The sequence below is a fragment of the Sander lucioperca genome, chromosome 2, assembly GCF_008315115.2.
Source record: "Sander lucioperca isolate FBNREF2018 chromosome 2, SLUC_FBN_1.2, whole genome shotgun sequence".
NCBI lineage: Eukaryota > Metazoa > Chordata > Actinopteri > Perciformes > Percidae > Sander > Sander lucioperca.
The window spans coordinates 7,965,638-7,987,924 of record NC_050174.1 but is presented as its reverse complement, the minus strand read 5'-3'; the positions used below and the strand labels follow the sequence as shown (position 1 = coordinate 7,987,924).

General features: G+C 40.0%; 2 protein-coding genes across 7 annotated transcripts; one reads left to right on the top strand and one right to left on the bottom strand.

The window, feature by feature from the left end:
- Positions 1-1,438: 1,438 nt before the first annotated feature.
- On the bottom strand, positions 1,439-14,445 carry rnf165b (ring finger protein 165b). 6 transcript variants are annotated; one of them, XM_031305299.2, is made up of 9 exons: positions 14,134-14,425; positions 10,405-13,019; positions 9,918-10,251; positions 9,642-9,773; positions 8,046-8,175; positions 7,761-7,865; positions 7,286-7,381; positions 6,212-6,315; positions 1,439-3,862 (listed from the first exon to the last, which is right to left on the bottom strand). In XM_031305299.2, the coding sequence occupies exons 3-9, from the start codon at positions 10,160-10,162 to the stop codon at positions 3,745-3,747; spliced, it is 930 nt and encodes a 309-aa protein (XP_031161159.1). In that variant the 5' UTR covers positions 10,163-10,251; positions 10,405-13,019; positions 14,134-14,425; the 3' UTR covers positions 1,439-3,744. The 6 variants fall into 6 exon arrangements, with proteins under 6 accessions (XP_031161159.1, XP_031161156.1, XP_031161154.1 ...); XM_031305296.2 differs by lacking the exon at positions 10,405-13,019 and having other exon boundaries at positions 7,286-7,369; positions 14,134-14,445; XM_031305294.2 differs by lacking the exon at positions 10,405-13,019 and having other exon boundaries at positions 14,134-14,439.
- Positions 14,446-15,738: 1,293 nt separating this feature from the next.
- Positions 15,739-20,488, top strand: LOC116054102 (ATP synthase subunit alpha, mitochondrial-like). The gene is made up of 11 exons (XM_031305442.2): positions 15,739-15,922; positions 16,388-16,463; positions 17,124-17,293; positions 17,574-17,747; positions 17,981-18,147; positions 18,297-18,597; positions 18,760-18,984; positions 19,087-19,194; positions 19,388-19,532; positions 19,648-19,798; positions 19,889-20,488. The coding sequence occupies exons 1-11, from the start codon at positions 15,863-15,865 to the stop codon at positions 19,965-19,967; spliced, it is 1,656 nt and encodes a 551-aa protein (XP_031161302.1). The 5' UTR covers positions 15,739-15,862; the 3' UTR covers positions 19,968-20,488.
- The last annotated feature ends 1,799 nt before the right edge of the window (positions 20,489-22,287 follow it).

Below are 22,287 nucleotides of genomic sequence, written 5' to 3'. Positions count from 1 at the left end.
TTTCTAAATTATCTCAAGCATATAATTGGCATTTCTGTACTGCAATGCCTCTTAACTTGATTACTAGTACAACTACAATACAACTTTAAACTCATTTTGGCCAGTATATGCAATTCAAACAGTTTTACTATTGAGTATTTTTTAAGGAAATTATTATAACAGGATGCCAAATAACACAACTTGATTAGTTCTCAGCATTTTAGGCAGTTTATTTGAAAAACACATACAAAAAGATCATATACAAGACAATAAATAAAAAAGAGACAGAACAGTTTGGGTTAAGCTATGCAACTTTTTGCATCATCATTAGTAATAAATACAGTACAAAATCCACCCAGAGTGAATCTAAAGATTTTCCACAATATTCACTGATCATGTTATTCTTCATTATGATTTAGCTATTGCTTTCATATTATTGATACATACTTCTACTTTTCTATAAAATACTCAAGATCATAAAACATTGCGCGGTTACAGCAAAACAGCAGTGTGTTGTACAAAGATGGCCACTTCCCTTTTTCACTGGCAGGTTAATAATCAACATTTTTTCAGCAGCAAAGAAACATCTGAAATATTCAAGAAGGTACAGCATCATAATAAACACATCTACAGAGCTACTCCCACATACACATAGGAAAACCTGAGAAGGACATGCATTAAAAAGCTTGTGCTTTAAGTTCTACTGTTCATTCCGGTTCATCAGCTTGAGTTAATACTATGGCTACTGTCCAGTTCACTCTGGAGTAATGGGGTACACTGTGGAGGACATGGGGTAAGGCCAGTGAGAGCACGAAATGAAATAATAGTAAGACCAGCCAGCTTAATTCCAATCCAATACATGGTATAATAATTTGCAGGATTAGTAGAGTATTAATAAGAAATGCACATTGAAAACAAAGTTAGCTTATTATACCCAGGTGTAAAACACGCTATCTATATTGTATGACCACAGTACACCAGAAATTTGCTCAATAAGACCAATGGCTCAAGTTAGCATGTTAGATACTTCCCAAAATCCCACACAAAGCAACTGCTAGCAATACATAAGGACAAATACATATCATTATGTGGGACCTAAAATAATAAGCACTAATTTGAGATCCAGATATGATACATGACATGAACATGGTCAAAATCAAACAAATGTCAAAAATGAAATCAAATATGACTGATTATGGGAAACAAAGCCGTGTCATATAACAAAAGCAAGCTAATTGTGGAGCCATACTAAGACAAAAACGGGTTGCGCCCCACCATCTGCTTCAGATCAAAGCAAGGGTGATGTTTACTAAATAAACACATTTAATAGTAAAATCAAGAGGTGACATGAATGGAATGTAATCCAGATCAACAGCACCAAGCTGGTTAGAAAATGTGTTGGGAAACCCCCCCCCCCCCCCCCAAGTCAATTTTTTTTAACAGGTTTCTTTTTTTCCTCCTTTGAAAAAGAAAACACAGACGGCATGCAAAAGCATCCCCACCGACCAATGCATAATGAGGTATTATTTTTTTTTTATATTTTGTGTTATTTTAAATAAATATATTGATTAAATTGCAAAGTTATGAGATAGAGACATTAAATATTCCACCACAATAGCTAGCTAGCTACAGTTAGTAATAAATAATGATTGTTAAATACTTAAGGCATCTTTAATCACAGCATTCTATGTGAACTAGCAAAACCTCCATTTTCATCCATCTGTAGTTTTTTGGATGGAGGTTTCATACAAAAAGAAAAAAAACGCAACACAAACAGTCAAGTTACCCTCCAATAATACACAAGGAAGCATGAAAATACTTGTAACTTAATAGAAACACAAAATCTAGGACAAGAGGAACCCACACCACCAAACCAAAAAAATCAGGCAACTCCATATTATAGTGCATTTACAAAACACAAGCTACATTATAACAACAATAAATATGTTTTTGCAGCATTGCAGCTTTTTCTTCACTATGGTTAAAATGGACAAGGACTCGGCATATTAGTACCATGTCCAAATTGGCATGTGAGCAAAACAATAAATAAAAATAAGAAGAAAAAAGGAAATGGCAGAAAAAGACAATTGAAAACAAAATAATGTTAAGAATTGTTTGGTATTTTCAAATGGATGGCTTTTTCTCCCTTTCACCCTCCTTCAAGTGAACTACGCCGCCATGGTTCATGCATGATGTAGAGAAAACGGCTTCAATCACTGAACGTATCACAGTTGTTCTAGCAATACAATACACCACTACCATGGGGGTGGGGACAATCATACACATTCTAGCACATATCACAGGCAGGTTTGTATTTTCCCTGTAACACCAGACAGTCTTTTAATCATAACAGTGGGAGCAACTTAGATTGAAATGAAAAGAAGCCGATTCACTGTATATAGAAATCACATGTGCTTGTTTGATAGGCAATAAGGTTCTGGTAATAGGTAATACAAATGTCAGATTTTATTCACTCTGATGGCAAGACCTCAGGCACTGCATCCTCAAGCCCATGCCGGCCTCTCATGTCATATGATCATGCCATGAGTGAGGCAACAGAGAGGAGTTGCAGTTAGACACAGATCTACTAGCAGCTCTTTGAATCCTAACCTTGAATATCAGGAGAGAAATGCTACATTGATCTGAGATCGGTGTCTAAGGGCAACTTTGGTCTACTCGGGATGAGTGGGGTAAGAGGGGGTGTAGGGAGGTGGGGACGGGTATTAGGTGCATTCTTGTCCTCCTCTATGAATGAGTGGGATCGTCAGAGTCATAGTATACGGTTCACATGCACAGACACAGTCCCTGTTTCTACTGCTCCACAATATTAACGACACAGCCCAAGCCTGCCATACAGCATGCACATCTGAGGCCTCTGCTCTAGATAATAGAGGCCCGACTACGACACTACACAGATCACTGGAAGCCATGCCTGCAGTTAGCGAGTTTAGCATCAACTCTGATGGCATCTACTAACTGTAAATCCAAAACCATGTTAGACAAGAAAGAGGGTTTTTTGGCCTTTTTACACAACTAGCTCTTTCCTCATTGTCTATGATTAATTAATACGCTGAATATTCTCTCTTACTTGAGCCATATTCGACCTCTCTGTGGGTTTATTTTTCACAAACATATTTCTCTAAAGGCTTTTGCTTGCTACACAACACTGTTACTCTGTAAATACTTATTCAGTACTATACTCCATTACACCACAAGCGTTCAGCTACGAGAGTTCACACCAAAACAACCTCATGCTAATCATTTGATAATGTTCTGTACAGATGTGCTGAGGGCTTGGGCAGAGTGCAGCTTAAGGGATTTTTTTCACAGGCCTGGGGGGGTGGGTGGGGGGTTAGATGTAGTGGCAAAGAAATGGCCTTAATACGCCACACTGAGCTGGGGAGGTTGGTTGTCAGTGTCCTGTATGCTGTATGGCGAAATGTACACAGGGTACACAATCTGACAGAATCTGTGTGTGAAGCCTCAGCACATCTGTCCATATGTGTCCGCTCCTACCTTTTACATCCAGCAAGTCCATTCAAACCAACCTTCAGTCCAGCCTCCTACCTATGCATCAACCCCCATCCCTCGTTGTGTTGTAGGTGAGTGTGCTTTGTTGATCCCTCTGTCACAGCTGTCTTAGAAGGCAGGCTCGTTGAGTGATGCAGAGGGGAAGAGAGGGGTGTTTGGCAGAGCTTCCCCCAGAGGGAGGCAATGAAGAATTAACAAGACCAGATCCAAAGCTGCAGGGGTCAACAGGAGCTATCAGCTATCGGGGGCCAGCTGGGTCTCAATGTCCACTCTGCAGATGGGGCACTTCCTGCTGGTGGCCAGCCACTGGTCCACACACGCCTGGTGGAAGAGGTGCATGCAGGGTAATCTCCTAGAGACACAGAAGACACATGGCCATGATTTTGACATAAATGTAGGACTTTACGTCAAGTATATGTTCAGCAACATTTAATTGCTGCCCTTTGAAAACCAGGTAACCTCTAAAATATCAACTTTACTTATGAGAAATGATAAACTACAAGTGTTTCAGCTTTGTGACAGTACATCTTTTAGATAATCCAATAGGTTGGTTAATGGTTTATGTAGTTTAAGAAGTAGAAGTTTCTCGATTCTTCAGTATGTCTGAAAAAGAATAATCAAAATTATTGATTGATGAATTACTTGGAGATTCATGATTTTCATTGGAAAGTCTTTTGTTCACAAAGCAATTTCTAAGATTACGATTCGATCTCTAAGATTTTCTTCATTGATATTTGTATGTCATACAACTGTTTTTTTGTGTCTTTGATACTTTTTACCTTTTCTGTTTTTGAGGTGTAACGATTAGTTGATCAATCAAATTAGCAGAAAATTAACACAAGCAATTTGATTATGCCATCCTCAACTCACGATGACCGTTTTTGACATGAACATTTTTCATGTCATACATTGGATGCTTGTCTTGATAAAGGTTGATGAACTGTGTGAACATTAGTGACAACAATGGAAATAAGTCCAGGATTTAATTGTTCTGTCTCTGAAAAAGTCTGTTTTTTATGTTGTATTTTATAAACATATTATAAGTTACAAGTTGTCAATAAACTAAACCAATTTTTGAGTTCTAGACAGCTGGATGAAACAGCTGTGGTTACTCTGCTTAGTTACACCAAAGTTAAAGTCCTTTAAATCGTCGATGTGCATGTGATAAATGGATCCTGTAATGTCCATTATTGAAGTATCCAGATTGTGTCTAGAATAGATCCAGCTGTCTGTGGTTCACATTTGACATCAGAATTTGTCTCAAGTTACTTCTTGTGGTCAACGTTTGCTTCACATTTGATTTTATCTGAGGGGAAACTTAGCCTGCTGCTAAATATCCACAGAACCAAAGGCATATGCTCTTCTCACAGTTGTCTTCTTTACCATTAACCTTGTAACTCAGAAATAAACAAAACCTGAAAAGTCATGAATGATGAATGCCTTAAAGAACACAGAATTGCTCTATCACCACATCATTTTTTTCTTTCAAACACCAGATTGTACTTTATGAGATTGTGTTTAATGATACATTGATGATGTGTGAAATAAACTAAACTAACTAAAATAAAGTATATAAAAAAAAGAAATATTCACCCTCGACCCCAGAAACCTTTTTTACAGAGTGAAATAACTTCCTTTGTCACTTTGCCAGTTAGACAGATCCCAACACTGGACACACATCATAAGATTGTGTGATACGCTAATGTTGCCTTCAGGCAGTATTTTCAAGATGAGGTGCTGGAGGAAATCCTGTGATAAGATTTTCAAAACTGATGCTTTGAACTCACATGGCAGAACAATTTTACAGTTAAAAAGAGCTTAGACTGTATGACTGTATATCCATTCTGAAGGAAAGCGTTGGGAATATATATAAATTAGCAAATGTCTGTCTGGGGAGACAAGACCTCAAGCAGCTTTCCCCAAACAACCTTAAGAGCACATTTTGGTCACAACACTGTGCTTAAGTCCACTGCATTATAGAGGTTGGATGTAAAAACAAATATTATGGACAAATGAGACATTCCATAATGTCTGTCTCCAGGATTTTCAAGCCAATGTAAAACCTCACCAGGCAAGAAACACAGAAGAAGATCTACTAACAAACTCACCAAAACAATCCTCTTTTGGAGAACAGGACTAATGCACAGGTTAAAGCTGAGGTTTTGGGAACGACTTATGTTTTGCAGGTATTTACTCAAAACCCCAAGTCTTGGACAAATTACAGTTTTGACTGATGATGGCGCTAGATAATTGTCGAGGGATGAAGAAAGTTATTACAATTCATCCTGAGGGGGAGATAATTATCCAAACCAAATTTCATGACAATCTATCAAATTTTCACTCAAAGTTCACTCAAAAACCACAAATGTCAACGTGCAGGTAAAGCTAGAGAAAGAGTCATGGGATCATGGGAAGTCAGTAGGATTCATCTTTTGGGGGCCATGTACAAAATGTCAAGGCAATCTATTGAATAATTGAGATATTTCAGTCTGGACAAGTGGTGGACTGAGTGACCGACAAAATGAGTGACAGGCCAACATTTCCATACTGGTACTTTACATTTGCTAAAGGCTGCATGTAACTGAGGACCAGGAGAGGTAAAACAAATGAATCCCCCAGGAGATAAACTGTATGCACAGCTTATGTTCACATCTGCATAACCAGCAAAAGCAGAGCTAAAAGATAGAGCGTATAGTCGCACCTGACATCCTCTCCATCCTCCAGCATTGACAGACAGATGGTGCACTTCTCGTCGGTGTCAAGCTCCTCATCCTCCAGACACATCTTCAGGTCCTGGGGTATTCTCTGCAGAGAGAGAAAGGCAAACAGACTTTATTTATTTAGGTGTGTCGTGCATCTGCGTGTTAGGAGCTGTCATGTTTATGCCTTGGGCGGCTCTGAGTCAGCCCAGACGAAGAAGAAGAAAAGAGTCACCTAATCATGCTTTCCAGAAAAGAAAATAGACGTCAGATGCAAAAGACTCAATTACTTCTTCTCGCTCATAATTTAACGATCTGACACTCTTTTCAGAGTATTTGGGTCATACTCCGTGCAGACGGTTTTTAAAATTCATTCCACGCACATATCTGCAGACAGCTGGATGAGTCATCCCTCGCCTTGAATTGTGCACACTGCAGACCTCACTAATCTGCTAACGGAAATAAGTTTGACCTTTGAACTGCTGTGAGAGTCGTGACCATCTTTGCACTCTCTTCTTCACTCTTTGATCCTTTCGACCCTGCGCTGCCCTTTTCCATCCCCGTCTTTCACATCTAGCTCAACTTATTTCTTGCCCAATGCCTTCATCTGTACCTAGTCTCGCTTTGCCAGACCGTCCACACGCTGCGGAGCGGAGGAGGGTCTGGCTACTCCACATAGCTTTCCGGGATGGGAGAAAAACGTGCTTTGGTTCATTGGCATTTCTTTAAACCAATCACAATCTTCACAGGCATCTTTCGTACGGAGCCGCTGTAAAATAGTTGTACGAGAGAAAATTCAGATTGGGCCGATAGTCTAGCTAGCTGTCTCAATTTACCCTGCAGAGATCTGAGGAGCAGTTAACCATAGTCCTCATAAATCCACTGGAGTTTAAAATTCCAACACAAAGAAGGCGGGAGGAAACGGATATCGGCAAAAATACATCCGGCGAAATTTCCTGCGGCACTGGAGCAATCCCGGAAGTGGAACATCAAGGATATAGACTAGTCTGTACTATATCACATTAAAAAGATCCATCACTTAGCTAGCAAGTAAAAAGCTGACCATTTGTTTTCACCTTTTTGTACTTATGAGGGAAAGTGAATCTCTCTATGGTGGTTTGGACCGCTCCACGGTTTACACTGCCCAGCCTGTCCTCCAGCTGCAGAAGCTCCTAGAAAGGAAACATGTCTTTTCATTCTTTTAGGTAAAAGTTTAAAGTCTGACAAAAAGCATTTATGTCGAGATTAAAATGAACATTTGTATAATAACATATTCAAATGCAAAAGACATACAAGTGTGGAATACTAAAATTAAATTGGTGTTTCAAGGAACAGGAACGAGACTCTCAGAAAACAACTGCATTTTGTTAAATGAAAACAAATGTCATTAGATTAAAGGCAGTTGGACAATTTGAGGCATCTGGAAGCCGGAGTAATTGGAAATCAGTTACACACTCGAGCCTGTCCAGACCCTTGGTCACAGAAAAAACAATGATAAATAGTGCAGACTGGTGCATCTGCTGAGGAGAGAGAGGAAGCAGCAGCACAAACCTCATAGCTCTCTCTAACAGCAGACGCATGCCGGGAGGGATTGAGACTCTGCAGAGCCAGCAAGTGCAGCTGGGGATATGGGTAGTTTCTGATCTCATGGACAACCTGGAAGAAGACAGATAAAAGAAGCTAGCATCAGCTCTGCAGTGGAAATCAGAAAAAAACTGGAACACAGGTCATACCCTGTTGCTGGGTATCGAGATTATTCTGAGAAACCCAGAGGAGTGTCGCTAGGAGTTCATTGAGACGTACATGATTGATTGTACTGAGGCAGAGGAGGCTCACCACTTGTGTTGAGGCATTGTTTCTAGGGAAGTGGTGCATCCTAGGAGAGGTCAAGTAGTGCTGATAGTGCTGCGGAAGTGGATGGATGTGATACTGGTGGGGGGGCAACCCAGCATCTACACTTAGATCCCTGGACAGAAACCAAAAACCAAATCAGCCGATGGCACACAAGTCATTAATTCATAGTGTTTCTGGCAAACCAGTTTCTTGATAACAGTGGATTACCACAGCATTATTTAGGCCAGTGATTCCCAAGTAGGGGTACCTGTACCAGAGGGTCTTCTTCTGCAGTTACTTGGAACAATTGTGGAGTAAGATCAACTTATTTGAGAAAATAGAAATTCCAGTTTGAATAAAAAATATATCCACATATTAAGTCAGCTGTAACAACACAACACCGTGTTGAGAGTGCACAAAAACTAGCTAGCAAGTAGATAGAGAAGCCTAAGCAGTTAGGTAAAACTGGTGGATAGGTGGTTGAAATAGATAGCTTAAAGTAATGCATAAACAGTTGGAGACTGTTAGCTAAAAGTAATAGAATAGCAATTGACATAGTTGGCATAAAATATTGGATAAATGGTTAAATTGATTGACTGTCAGTGAATGGGTTCTTGCTGTGCAGGTACTTCAGACAAAAAAAGATTGCATACCACTGACTTAAGTTACAACTGGAGCTGCAGTAATTGAGTTCGGTTTTGACCCCTTTCCCCTTATGTTTGGTCATGTCTTGGTCTTGTGATCGTCTTGTCTTCATAACCTGTGTTCTTAGGTGTTTTTGTCACTCAGGTTTTCATAATAATCAAAAATAACCACATTTTGCCAATCACTATCTCATATCTCAATATGAAGCACTCTTTCCCATTTTGCTTTTACATATTTAGTTGAATGTTACCTTTCCCGCCTTTATTTTTCTCCAGCATTACAAAACATAACTACACTTTTTTACCCCTTATGAAACTGCTTATGCATTATTGTTACATTCAGCAAGACGTGCAATGTTTATTGCCAATTTTAGTGTCTAATAAGAGTTGGTTTGCTTTGGGGGTTTTTTTTCTACTTGGTCTTAAACCCCTTTCATCTAGTCTTGACCCAGATTTGATGGCGATCTGCTGCAATCAAACTAAAACAAGCTGACAAAAAAGGATGTCTTGTCCGACTGAGTATCATTGGTGCAGAAATTAGTAGTGTACAATTCTGTATCATTTCCGTTGGTATGAAATTTAAACCTACATCATGGCAACAACAATTTTTTTTTTTTTTTTACCAAGAGCAAAGTAGCTGGTACTGTTACTGTTCTGTCACACTGCATACTGTGCAAAAGAAACTCCTTATGTATTCATGTTACATTTGGGGAGATGTTTACATTGTTTGTAGCCAATTTTAGTGTTAAATAAGAGTTGATTTTTGGGGGGGGCTGTTTTTCAACTCCAAATTGAATTATTAGTTATGTAAAAATTAGTATTTTGTACCATTTAATAAGACTGTTAGTATGTAATTTAGATCATGACAATGTTCTTTTCTAACAAATAAAAATAGCTGAGACCTATTGCGTCTGAGACTCTACATGCTGCATTATAAAAGAAGTATATTGCTTACCAGTCTGTGCCCTCAGCTAGGTAGCGGGGCTGCTGCACCACAGGCTGAGGAGGGACATGAAGAGGGGGAGCAAACTCATAGCCGGGCCGCAGTCTGTGGGCCTGGTGAGGACCTCTGTCTGGATTGCGTCTACTAAGACAAATAACCAATCATTTAAAAAAAAAAAAAAAATCCTGGGAAAAAATGTTAAATATGATTTCACTGCAAGACCATTAGGTTAAGTGTAAACATTTTCAATTTTTATATTTCTTTTGACTTTTAAATTTCCCTGCAAACCTGTGAGGATACCTGGAGGGTGGCAGGATGTGTCGGTGCTGAGCCTCGAGGATCTGCTGCTGGAGGAGGTATTGCTGGTGTAATGCCTGAGGTAGGAAGGGGGGGGCAGGGATGTCCTGGAACTGGGGAGCGGGCAGGGGGTTGAGGGGCGGGTGGAGCGGAGGGCCATGCTGGTGGCCTGGAGGGGCGAGGTGGGGGTTAATGCCTGACTGTGGCTGCCCTGGGTGGGGCATGGGGAAATCCATGGGCAGCGGGGCCTGAGGACCTAACTGGAAGTGCCGGCAAGAGGTAGCATGGCTGTGCTGCTGCTGCTGTTGCCGGTTGAAATGGGATCCTGTGGAGGATAAGGAGAAGTTGTCAGGCACCTGAGGGGGCAGATTAGCTGGAATTAATTGTGGGTGAAATGTGGTGTCAGCATGTGTGTGTGTGTGTGTGTGTGTGTGTGTGTGTGTATGATATAGCATGTTAATGAAGCCCTAACTCTTACCTAGGGTGACAAATACTTCTGTGGGGGTGGGAAAATGGTTACCACAAATACCATGAACATGACAACCATTTTTGGTCCTGCACACAAAACGCAAGCTTTCATTTCTTTAATTGCATTTCCGACCTCTGGATCGACTCCTGGTCTTCCGACTCACAGACAAGCGAAATGGATCAGAACAGATTAAATCTACCAGTATATGGTCTTCAACGCAGCTCGGTTCTTGTAAATTCAGCAGCAGACAGTGGGTCAGTGCACTCCGAGTAAAACCTTTAGTACCTGGCTGTCTATAAGATATACATTAAACTATTTAGATGCCAAGTCTCTATCTATGTAACCATAAAGAACAATTCCTTCCTCCTTAAAAATTAAATCAGACAATAAATTCTAATTATTATACATTTATGCTTAACTGAAACCTACTTTATCTTTGTGTCTTACACATATAGTACAGTGTAGCTCTACTTGTTGATCTCCCATATGAACATTCAGGAGTTGAGAGGAAATAGCTTGAATGCTTTTTTTACTCTCTCCAACCACAGCTATTTGGCAACTGCAGCAAAAACTGCTGTGGAGACTCAACAGGGGGAAAAATACAGACTAACTTGTGCTGTGGTGCAATATGGTTTTAATACTGTGCTTACACTTAAAAAGACCTTTTTGATTATGGAAGATATGATAAATAGCAATAACAATTCCAGCTTTTTAGAACTTTTGAGGAAAACCTGGCTAAAGGGAGCCATGATAGGTCTGCAGTGGAGCACGATTCAATGTGCTCGGTTACGTCCATCTGGCAGAAACTGAAGCAGGGAATTTTACAGAGTTTATACATTAAAACTGTGCAGTAAAATTACAGTACGATTTAAATATAATCTACTTTGACAGTGTAAAAGAGACGAAGAATTCTGATGTAGAGTGAAAATATTTTTAAATAATTGAGGAAATAGGCAAAGTCTACATTGCATTTACTAGGAGTACACTTGAAAAACGCAGTATGATTTTAAAACAACCCCAGCAAAGATAAGCAGTATGACCTTTCAGCAATATTTTCAGGCTGCCGGTGTTGCCGGGCAGACAAGAGATGACCTTGTTGCCATGGGTCAAAGGCTCAAGTCTAGACTGTAAGTAGCACACTGCGTTTTCAAGCGTCTTAGTGAAAACGATCACCATGAATGACAGCAGATAGACTCATTCAGGCCCTGTGATGGAGGAAGCGTGGAAATTGTCTATCTTTGTCACAGCGGGACAGGAGGTGGGTGGGGGGGGTGGAGGGGGGCAGGTAGGGACAAGGAGAGGGAGGACAATAAATGGAAATCAGCAAGAAGCACACTGAAGGTTAGGAAAAACACTATATTCTTTATTGAAAAATATTAGTAAATGTGGAATTTGTGTTTTTTTTCTTGTTTGTTTGTAATAATAGTATAAATCCATGCAACAAAAATAAACAACATAGACTGAAGGCAAGGCCCACCATGCTTCATATAGGGTTAAAAAGAACAAAAGCAGCATCCAATGAGCAGACGTGTTGGCTACAGCACATGATTTCAGTACAGCAGGGTACATCTTTACTACAGAAAGATTACATTGGATTTTCACTAGTCAATGTAGAAAAAACAAAAACAAAAAATTATGAATCATAAATGTGACCATGCATTGAAAGTACTATTACCAGAACAAAAAGGTAAAGAGAGACCACAACCAAACAATAAAGACGTTATTACTAATAGAGGATCTCTTTAGCAGTGCAGGAAAATAGGCATCCCTGTGAAATGGATAGCATTTTGGCCTTATGTTAGTGGGGAAAATTGGGAAGTGATGAACCACCAGTGAGCATATTTTGCTTACGAAAATGTTTAGAGTTTCATTTGCCTGTAAGGGGCAAACAGCCCTGACAATTCAGTGTGATTCGAAGCTTGAAATTTGCAAAGGGAACAAAAGGATTACACAAAAATGGAGACAGTTATGGCAGGTTGTTGTGTGCAGGTGCAGTGTACCTTCAATCATCTCAAGTGATCACACGACAGCATTTGGTGGAATGCTGGCTTTTAACAATAAAACGGCATGCATTAGGTTCCAATTATTTGCATGTTTTGTTTTTTTAAATTAAAGGTCACTTCAGTCATGTACATTGCACCTTGTGTGAAGAGAAGGAAGATGAGCCGAATTCTGGTGTTCAACAATGCAGTGCAGTATTTAAGATCATGCAAAATGTATCCACTTTACAGGAATTTACAGCATGTTGTCTATCAAGACTGGATGGGAGGTACACAATGACATTTAACTGATATCTAAAAAAGGAGCTAAAATGTTTACTCAGTGCTACAGCAATTTGACAGAAAAAAAGACAAAAAAGGTGCTCTGTTCTAGGTGTTAGCTATTGTTTTAGTCTGCTCAACATGGAAAGTCTATGGCTAAATACATCTTGGGAGGGGGTGCTTTTTAATACCAATGTCGTCTTCTGATGGAAAGAGGAAATGAAGAAGGGATTCACAATACAGCTAAATGCAGAGAACAGGCAGAGGCCACGCCACACCACACAGCAGCAGATGATCATTAGCTACACAATGGGGGGGACGACAAAGATCTGATAAATGCAGAATGTAGAGCCAGCCTCCATACTATGAAACAGGGAAATAAGAACAGAAATAAAAGCACAATGAAATCATTGATGCCACTGTTATGAAATTAATGTTACACTGTAGCTTTACTACTATTGTTTAACTGTGACCGCATACTCGGGTCTTTTTGCAATTCGGCAGCTTCAAACAAACAGCTGCTGAATTGCCAATTAGCAAATAATAAAAAAGGGCGACTAATACTTAAGTGGTTCAGAGGTCCACGCTCACCGGGCAATTGGCCATGTATCGATTAGGACATTGGCCAATAGACACGGATAATAGCCTACTGAAAACACGATAGAAAAACGGCGAGCGCTAGCAGAAGCAGATGATCTTCAAATGACATCATCCAGGCACAGATAAACTGGCTGGAAAGGCTACGTCTATTTTGCGGTATTTTTACAGTGCAGATACACGATAGAGCCTTGGGGAAAATGACAACATGTTGGTAATGTTAGTGAAATAAAAATCGCACATACATTAAAATGTATATCGGGATAACATTGTCTGACACTACTACTGTCTATACAATGTGGTTTTGACATCCGACACTTTGGATAGCACGAATCCCCGTGCGCGAGTATTTTTTTTCCTAGGACGGCGAAGGCATGTCCCGCCTTACTCTGCATCGGATTGGTTTACCTTAACCCTAACCAATCCCACTCTTCTTGTCTAAACCTCACCAACCCAATCAGAGTAGGCAACGAGTACACGCCAATCAGAAGGAGCGTAGGGCGGATCATGTCTTCGCCATCCTAGGAAAAGAAATGTGAAATCCGTGCATGTGAAATCCTTTGTGAGAAATGTTTCCGTTCCAAGGTATAGCCTGTGCCAACGAGCCACTTAGCTTATCTTAAGCGGCGGTATTTTTCTTAAATTAAGCGGAATTTCGCCCGTCAAACAATATTATTCGGGTGTTTATATTAATCTGCAGTTAATATAAATTAAAGTAGTAGCACGTTGCGGGCAGTTTCTTGAATAATTTGACCGTTAATTTTATGCTAGAGCTAACGTTATCCCGACGGCTAAACTCGAGCTAGCCAGAGACAGCTGCAGTGAATATTAAGATAAACAGGGCACATGTTTTGGATCGATATGAATATTAAAACCGTACCTCTGTTTCTTACTGAGCCGAATACAGGAAGAACCAGATATCCGACATGCACTAAGACCATCCTGGGATCCTTATCTTATGATTCCGCTGGGTTATCTGGAGAGAAAGAGGTGAAGTAGCCCATGCGGATCTACATTCAGGCGGCTGGTTGTTGATGGCTGGCTAGCACCACAGGCAAACCCAACGAAACGACTGTCTGACTGACTTGCCTGGGTTGTCGTTGACAAAAGCAGACATGTCATTTGATATCCGGAGCACAAGAGGGCGATGTTGCGGCACAGTTCTTCTTCTTTGGGTTTTAACTGCCGCTTGCATCCTTAATGTTGTACTACTGCCATCTTCTGGAGTTAGTTAACTCCCACAGTGTTCAGTATGTCGGATTTTCCTCATCAGTCGTGTTAGGAAGCTGACCAAATATCTTCTGCCTTGTCTACCACACACTGCAGTATGTTCTTCACTTCTGCTTCTGTTATCCCAAATCGTTTAATTTCTTCAACATGTTGTTTCCTTTTGATAGGCCTACATATTTCCTGCAACTAACAAGCACATACTCTACAGTTTCTGGTACCCCACAATGATCACAAAAAAACAGTTGGATGTTTCCCTGTAATGTGATGTGTTTTGTTTAGGTTGCTGTGTCCAACTCTCAGCCTGCTTATTATTACTTGCTCTTTCCATTGTGTTCCCTTACTTCTTAACATAGGCTACCTACTCCTTTTTGGATTAAGTTTAATGTCTCCCTTTTATTACGTTATCCCAACTGTTGCCACTAAGTTACTTTCCCTCTTTCTTTCTTTCTTTCTTTGAAATTTATTTCGAACATGTAAAAGAAAACAGGAAACCAGGTCATTCAGAAAATAACAATAGGCTAGATAACAACATAGATACATCATCATCATAACAAAACACTTGATTGTTTTTTTGACATGTCCAAAAAGGAGTGGGAAGAAGTATATACACTCATTTAATCGTACCCCTTCTCCATAAAACATTTTTAATTATTTAACAAACTTCCTCTGTCATAATTAACCTCTGATTTTGATAATTTAATATATAGACTTCAACGATTTTTTTTTTAACTGCCTCTTTTGCCAATCTGTCTGCTCACTCATTTCCGAGGATAGGCCTACTTGAATGTGCTGGGACCCACATGAACACTATATTTTCCCCCTGTATAACCATGACTTTAGGCTTGCAAGGGCCTCTGTCCAGCCTTGTCAGTTCATCTTAATACAAATAATAGTAATCGGCTATTGCTTAATGTTTTAGGGCGAAAATTATATACAAGAAGTTAGCTACATTTAAAAAAAAAAAAAAAAAAACTGTAGTTCTCCACTCATATGAAGAATATGAAGGGCTATTTATTTTTTCAACTCCATGTTGCACTTCTATAAAGTTGTGGGACTCACAAGAGACTGGTTTAAAAAATGAATGGTCAGTAGGCCTATGTATGTGTTGTTATATAAATAAATATATTGTCCACCCATATACATACATATCCTTCATATTAACATCAAGTCGAACAGGTTTGTCCAAAATAAAGTTATTAAAAAATATTGCCGCTAGTCTCATCTCCATGACGACAGGGGGCAGAGTTGAGCTGTAGAACAGGACATTTAACGTCAGTGTCACATAAATAGAAGAAGAGTTCATTCAGCCATTACATTCTCACTCACAGCCAGGTCGAAGCCGCTAGTGGTGGAGGACAGGTCATTAGCAACCCGACAAAATGTTAACCGTGAGAGTTGCAGCAGCTTTGGCCAGGACCCTTCCCAGAAGGGCTGGATTTGTAAGTATTATAATTAAACTATCTATATCAAATGGATATTTTGCAGAAAGTTTATCTAATATCAATGTGAACATTATGGGCGTGAAGGGTAACGTTAATGTTAAGGCCGCTAGCTGCCTTGTCATCGACTTATTAATGCGGCCCTAAACTCTCCTAAATAATCGTTCGCGTTAGTGACCTCGAAATTGTCGTATACAATGTTTTTGTTGAAGTTGCCCTTGTGAAACGACGTCTTCGTCCTGCAGCAAGCAGCGCTTAAGTTAGCACGCAAGCTAATTGCTAGCTACCAGCTAAGGGCTCATTCAGCCACGCTTTGAAGGTCAGGAAGCTTGACAGCGCACGTCGTCTCCGCTGCACAGCGTTAGCTCAGCTTTTAAACTGCACATTTTAACTGTCGCTGCAGTATGTTTAGGCAACTTTTATTTGCTGTTAACGCTTAATGAAATCTGTCTGTCGTTAAATCAGGTGTCCAAGGCTGTACCGGCCGCCTGCGTTGGGGTCAACCACCTCCACACACACAGACCATGGCTGCAGAAGATAGGTAAGTGAAAAACAACATGACAGAAACTAATAATATAATACTAATATAATTAATAATTATCCTCCACTAATAGGTCAGCCCCTAAAGGTGATTTATGAAGGTCATTGATCTCGGTACAGAAGTTGTCTTCGTAATTGCTATGTCAAGTTAACAGGATAGCATTCTACAGGTTAACATGTATATCTGAACAAACAAGCGCATCAGTATTCATACGTGCCATTGTGAAGACTTTCTATATAACTTACCTGAAAATGTTAACTAAAGAGAGAAATAAAGGGTCTGTAATAAAGTTATCCTTTGCGTAGAAGAGGCAAAAGGATAAATTGACAAAATCACAGCAATGTCACAATATCTTTGACTTGCAATTGAGTTGTGTTACTTTTATTGTTAGCCTTTACAATATTTATACTGAGCTAGTGATGGATGTTTTGGAAAACATTTTTACTGTGTAACTCAAGTGGCTTTATGTTCTGAAAATTGTATGAATTTAACTAATTAGATTATATTGCAGTATTATAACCAAAATCCGTATTGTCCTCTAGTTTTATATCAAGATGTTTTGTATTTATATATCTGGTTTTCCTAAATTTAATGTGTTTTTTTTGTTAAATCTGGCATTATTCAAGCAAGATCCTATAACGCATGTCTTGTCTCTCGCAGGCACAGCCGAGGTGTCTTCAATCCTGGAGGAGAAGATCATGGGAGCTGACACCTCTGCCGACCTGGAGGAGACTGGACGCGTGCTGTCCATCGGTGACGGTATTGCCAGAGTGTACGGGCTGAGGAATGTCCAGGCAGAAGAGATGGTGGAGTTTTCTTCTGGACTGAAGGTATGTATAAAAGGACACTTATAAAACACGTTTTGTTTTCAGGGCTAAGTAAAGCTAAACTTACAGATCAACCTATTGCAATAATTAGACAGTGCACTTATCTTGAATTGACAAAACTGAAAGAACAGTACCTTGTTCCATAAACTGAAATGTGAAATGCTCCCAAACCTTAAATAGCCATCATCTTCAGTTAACCTTCAGTTATACTTTGTAGGTCAAAGCGACCAGCTTTAAAACAGCATTTGGCTCTTCTAATTTATATATATTTTTTCTCTCCCAGGGCATGTCTCTGAACTTGGAGCCCGACAACGTTGGTGTTGTGGTGTTCGGTAACGACAAGCTGATCAAGGAGGGTGACATTGTGAAGAGGACTGGTGCCATTGTGGATGTCCCTGTTGGTGAGGAGCTGCTCGGCCGCGTGGTGGACGCTCTGGGAAATGCCATCGATGGAAAGGTCACTTGAGCCACTTTAACTTGTGTTTAAATAGAAACCTTGTTTTCCTTCTAATTACTTGAGTATATGTGTGTCTGTCTTAACACAAATAATACATAAAATCTCAGTTACGATTTTGGTCAAAGTAACACGTAGCATTGTTGCTTGTTTGCATTAAATGGCTTTATTGGCACACTTGTCAGCATCTTGATATGTCGGTTCATCTCTTAAAATGCATATTTATTTTTTCTCAGGGTCCTCTTGGCTCCAGCATCCGTAGGCGTGTGGGTCTGAAGGCTCCTGGTATCATCCCCCGTATCTCTGTGAGGGAACCCATGCAGACTGGAATTAAGGCTGTGGACAGCCTGGTGCCCATTGGCAGAGGCCAGCGTGAGCTGATCATTGGTGACAGGCAGACCGGGTAAATACTTTGGAATAGATACAAATGTACTGTATTTGGACATAGAACCATTCCATGGATTAATGGTAGCCAATGTTTGGGTGCTTTGCAAAAATTGGTAAGAATGTTTTTTTTTTTGTTTTTTTTTTAAATCTATCTCCAATTTCCAGCAAAACTGCCATTGCCATTGACACAATCATCAACCAGAAGCGCTTCAATGAGGGAACTGACGAGAAGAAGAAGCTGTACTGCATCTACGTCGCCATCGGACAGAAGAGATCCACTGTTGCTCAGCTGGTGAAGAGGCTGACTGATGCTGATGCCATGAAGTATACCATCGTGGTCTCTGCCACTGCCTCTGATGCTGCTCCTCTGCAGTACCTGGCCCCATACTCTGGCTGCTCCATGGGAGAGTACTTCAGAGACAACGGCAAGCACGCCCTGATCATCTATGATGATCTGTCCAAGCAGGTGAGGACTCGGATTGTTGTTGTAATTAGAACTGAATACCCTGTAAAACGGTTGTCCGTGATTGCAGTTAAATATCTTTGATAATAATAATAATAAGGAAATTGTGGAAGTATTCCCAAGTGCAACCTTGTTAAATTTACTTTTTTCCCTTCCTCCTCTCAGGCTGTTGCCTACCGTCAGATGTCCCTGCTGCTACGTCGTCCTCCTGGTCGTGAGGCTTACCCCGGTGATGTGTTCTACCTGCACTCCCGTCTGCTGGAGAGAGCTGCCAAGATGAACGACAACTTCGGCGGCGGCTCCCTCACTGCCCTGCCCGTCATCGAGACCCAGGCCGGTGATGTGTCTGCCTACATCCCCACCAACGTCATCTCCATCACAGACGGACAGGTTTGTCAACGGTCCTCTATTGTTGGTTGTGTTTTGGCTCATATATGAAACATTCGTCGTTACAATGCTATTGTATTGTCATCTTGTATCTGCTTGCTGTAGATCTTCTTGGAGACTGAGCTGTTTTACAAGGGTATCCGCCCAGCTATCAACGTGGGTCTGTCTGTGTCCAGAGTAGGCTCCGCTGCCCAGACCAAAGCCATGAAGCAGGTAATAATACATTTAATTTATAATGCACTTTTCATCAAAGATCTCAAAGTGCTGAAGTGCAAAGGTATCATCTGTTTTTGTTTTTCAATTCAGACATCACCCTGAAGTTTTTAGCTCAATTTCATGTTTGGTTTCACAGTAAAACAAATCCTGCATCTCCAGCATTATAAATCCTTTTATTTCTACCGTTTAGGTGGCCGGTACCATGAAGCTGGAGCTGGCTCAGTACCGTGAGGTGGCTGCCTTTGCCCAGTTCGGCTCTGACCTGGACGCTGCCACCCAGCAGCTTCTTAACAGGGGTGTCAGGCTCACTGAATTGCTTAAACAGGGACAGTATTGTAAGTGTCAGTTTCTTTTAACAATTTGTTTCTCAAGAAGTATAATACAAATGCCAAGCTTGCATTGTATGTCTTTTTAAAATGCAAAACTTAACTCTTGTCTCCCCCACTCCAGGCCCCATGGCCATTGAGGAGCAGGTAACAGTCATCTATGCTGGTGTCAGGGGTCACTTGGACAAGATGGAGCCCAGCAAAATCACAAAGTTCGAGAAGGCTTTCCTGCAGCACGTCCTCAGCCAGCACCAGGACCTGCTTGCCGCAATCAGGTGAGACAGATTTCTCAGCCACAATGTTTGAACAATTAACATGGGTGTTTATACAAGTGTTAATTTGACTTGACCTGTTTTCTGTTTTAGAGCTGAAGGCCATATCTCGGAGGCATCAGATGCTAAACTGAAGCAGATTGTACTGAACTTCCTGTCCAGTTTTGAGTAATGGATAGCACTTCTCTTGATCTTCAGTGAGCTACCTGTCTGTGTCCCCATTATGCTTATACATGTGAACACACTGAAGGCCAAAACCTCCATGTACAGATTTCTCCAAATAAAATTTTACAACCCCAATGAGCTGTAAAATTCTTCTGATTGTGCGCTTAACTACAGTAAGTTAAGTTTGTGACCTGTGAGCAGATTTCACCAGTGGCAGAAAAGTCAAACAATACTTTTCTATAAACGCATCCAATGTGTAATTTGAGTATTTTAGTGTAAAAATATAAAGGTAACATGCATAACGGGCCGCATACCACAGTCTTTAATTCTGTTTACTGTAACAGTTGTTCATAAGCGCATTATATTTAAGAGGGCAAATGAGTGTTGACAAGTGTCTGTTTTGCTCCTCACTGTTTTCAGAGGATGGAAGGACTGTATGCCCAGTTTCTCAACTGTGGTTGAAATGATGGGGTGAACTGTTTGATACTATGGTAATAAATTCAGTGACACTGTCTGTCACACATCAAATCCATCTTGTATTGTCCTGTGTTATATCTTCTGAGAATGCTCCCGGCCATTTGACTTTGAAGTGACTACAGTGATATTTAGACTTGCGGCCAAAGTATGGGCTGAAATCAATACTAGATTCCATAATTCACATAGCACATTTGTTTTACTTTATACATTTGAAACTAATAGATCTTGCGTCTTTTCTGGAAAAGCTGATAATTGTCTAAAAGGGTTGCAACAAACAACCTTTTGGTCTCGTCATTGTGCTCAGACTACAAAATGAAAATCAGTTTGGCAGTGTGCATTAAAGTTAAATAGAACAAAGAGCAATATGATATCAACTAATTAGCATATTTTATAAAAAAAAATGTTTTGCCTGTTTTGGTCTAACCCTAAAATACTGCATTCACAGAAAATCATCAAATTCTCACTTCTGCAAAGCTGTAACTAGAGAATATTTTGCATTGAACTGAAAAGCTGAATTGATTGAAGTTGCAGATTGATTTCTATGCATAAATTATTCAACTAATTGCTCTATTTTTAAGCATGTAACGTGACACTTGTAAAACAAATAGTGTGCAGCTTTTGTATGATATATGTCCAGTAGGTGGCTTTAAATGCCACAAACTAGACCGAGCTACTCAGGTTAAAGACTCAACAATAGTTCTCACCTGTATCTCCTACCCAAGGTTATTTTAACATGAGTCACTGTGGTGGACTGCATTTGGCCCAAGTTACAACAGTTTGATATGTAGTATATATTTTTTAATGTTATTAATCTCCATCACACATCACAGCATATAAGCAGTAGGATGCAGCAAAGCCGTTTTCTCCCATTTTACTCACTTTCTCCCTAATTTTATCTGCTGTTATATACAATATAACTATGCAATAGATAGATTCAATTATATAATTTATATTAATGCACCAATTGTCACAGATGTAAACTTGAAGTTTTGTCAAAGTCAAAACAAACTTGCTGCCAATGATGAGAGCAACACAGTTTCCACCACTGCAAATTTCTCATGAGGGATCAGGTGCAGTGCTCTTCTGTAACAGCCTCATCCACCACAAACCTACTTTTACACCTCTATTACCTAAACCTATTTACACCTCATTTCCCAATGTTGTTGTACGTAACTGTTTTTTTTTTTGTTTCCCCAAGACACAGAGCTGTTGGTTCAGTTGGGTTACTCAACTTTAAACTGCTCTCTCATAGATGGAGTTCAAAACCATTTATGGCTCCAATTGCATCTATTATTTTCTCACTCTTTGTATTGTTTTTTTAAAACAATTGATACTGTTAATAGGATCCTCTAGTGTGAGTATTTTAGTCATTGTGTAAAATTATCTCAGAAGTGGGATGACAAAGTATGTGTAAGGAACAAAAAGTAAGTGTAGTGTGAAGGAAATTCAATTTATGATGTTTCAGTGCCAGTTCTTTAAAAGCTGCCATTGCACGTTGCATTCTGAGTCGCTTGTTTCTCCAGTGGCATCACTGCCTGGCAAGATAAAGTGAGACATGTGAGAGTGAATGGAGCTGCTTTCAATAAAGACTATTGTCGAGGTCAGCGTGACAACAAGAGAGAGCTCTGTGGAGCAACAGACAACATGACCGGTCCGATTTCACATGTGGGAGGTAGAAGTGATGCTACAGCAACATGAGCAGTTTTTCAATGGACAAACAGAGTCATGATCTAGTATCCATGAAATATTTGTAATAGTCTTCAAATTCCCTTTGTTAGTGATATATAGCAGAACCCCCAAACGCACATAAACTAGCTCTTTTTTGAAACAGTTTTTTGCAATTTCCTCAG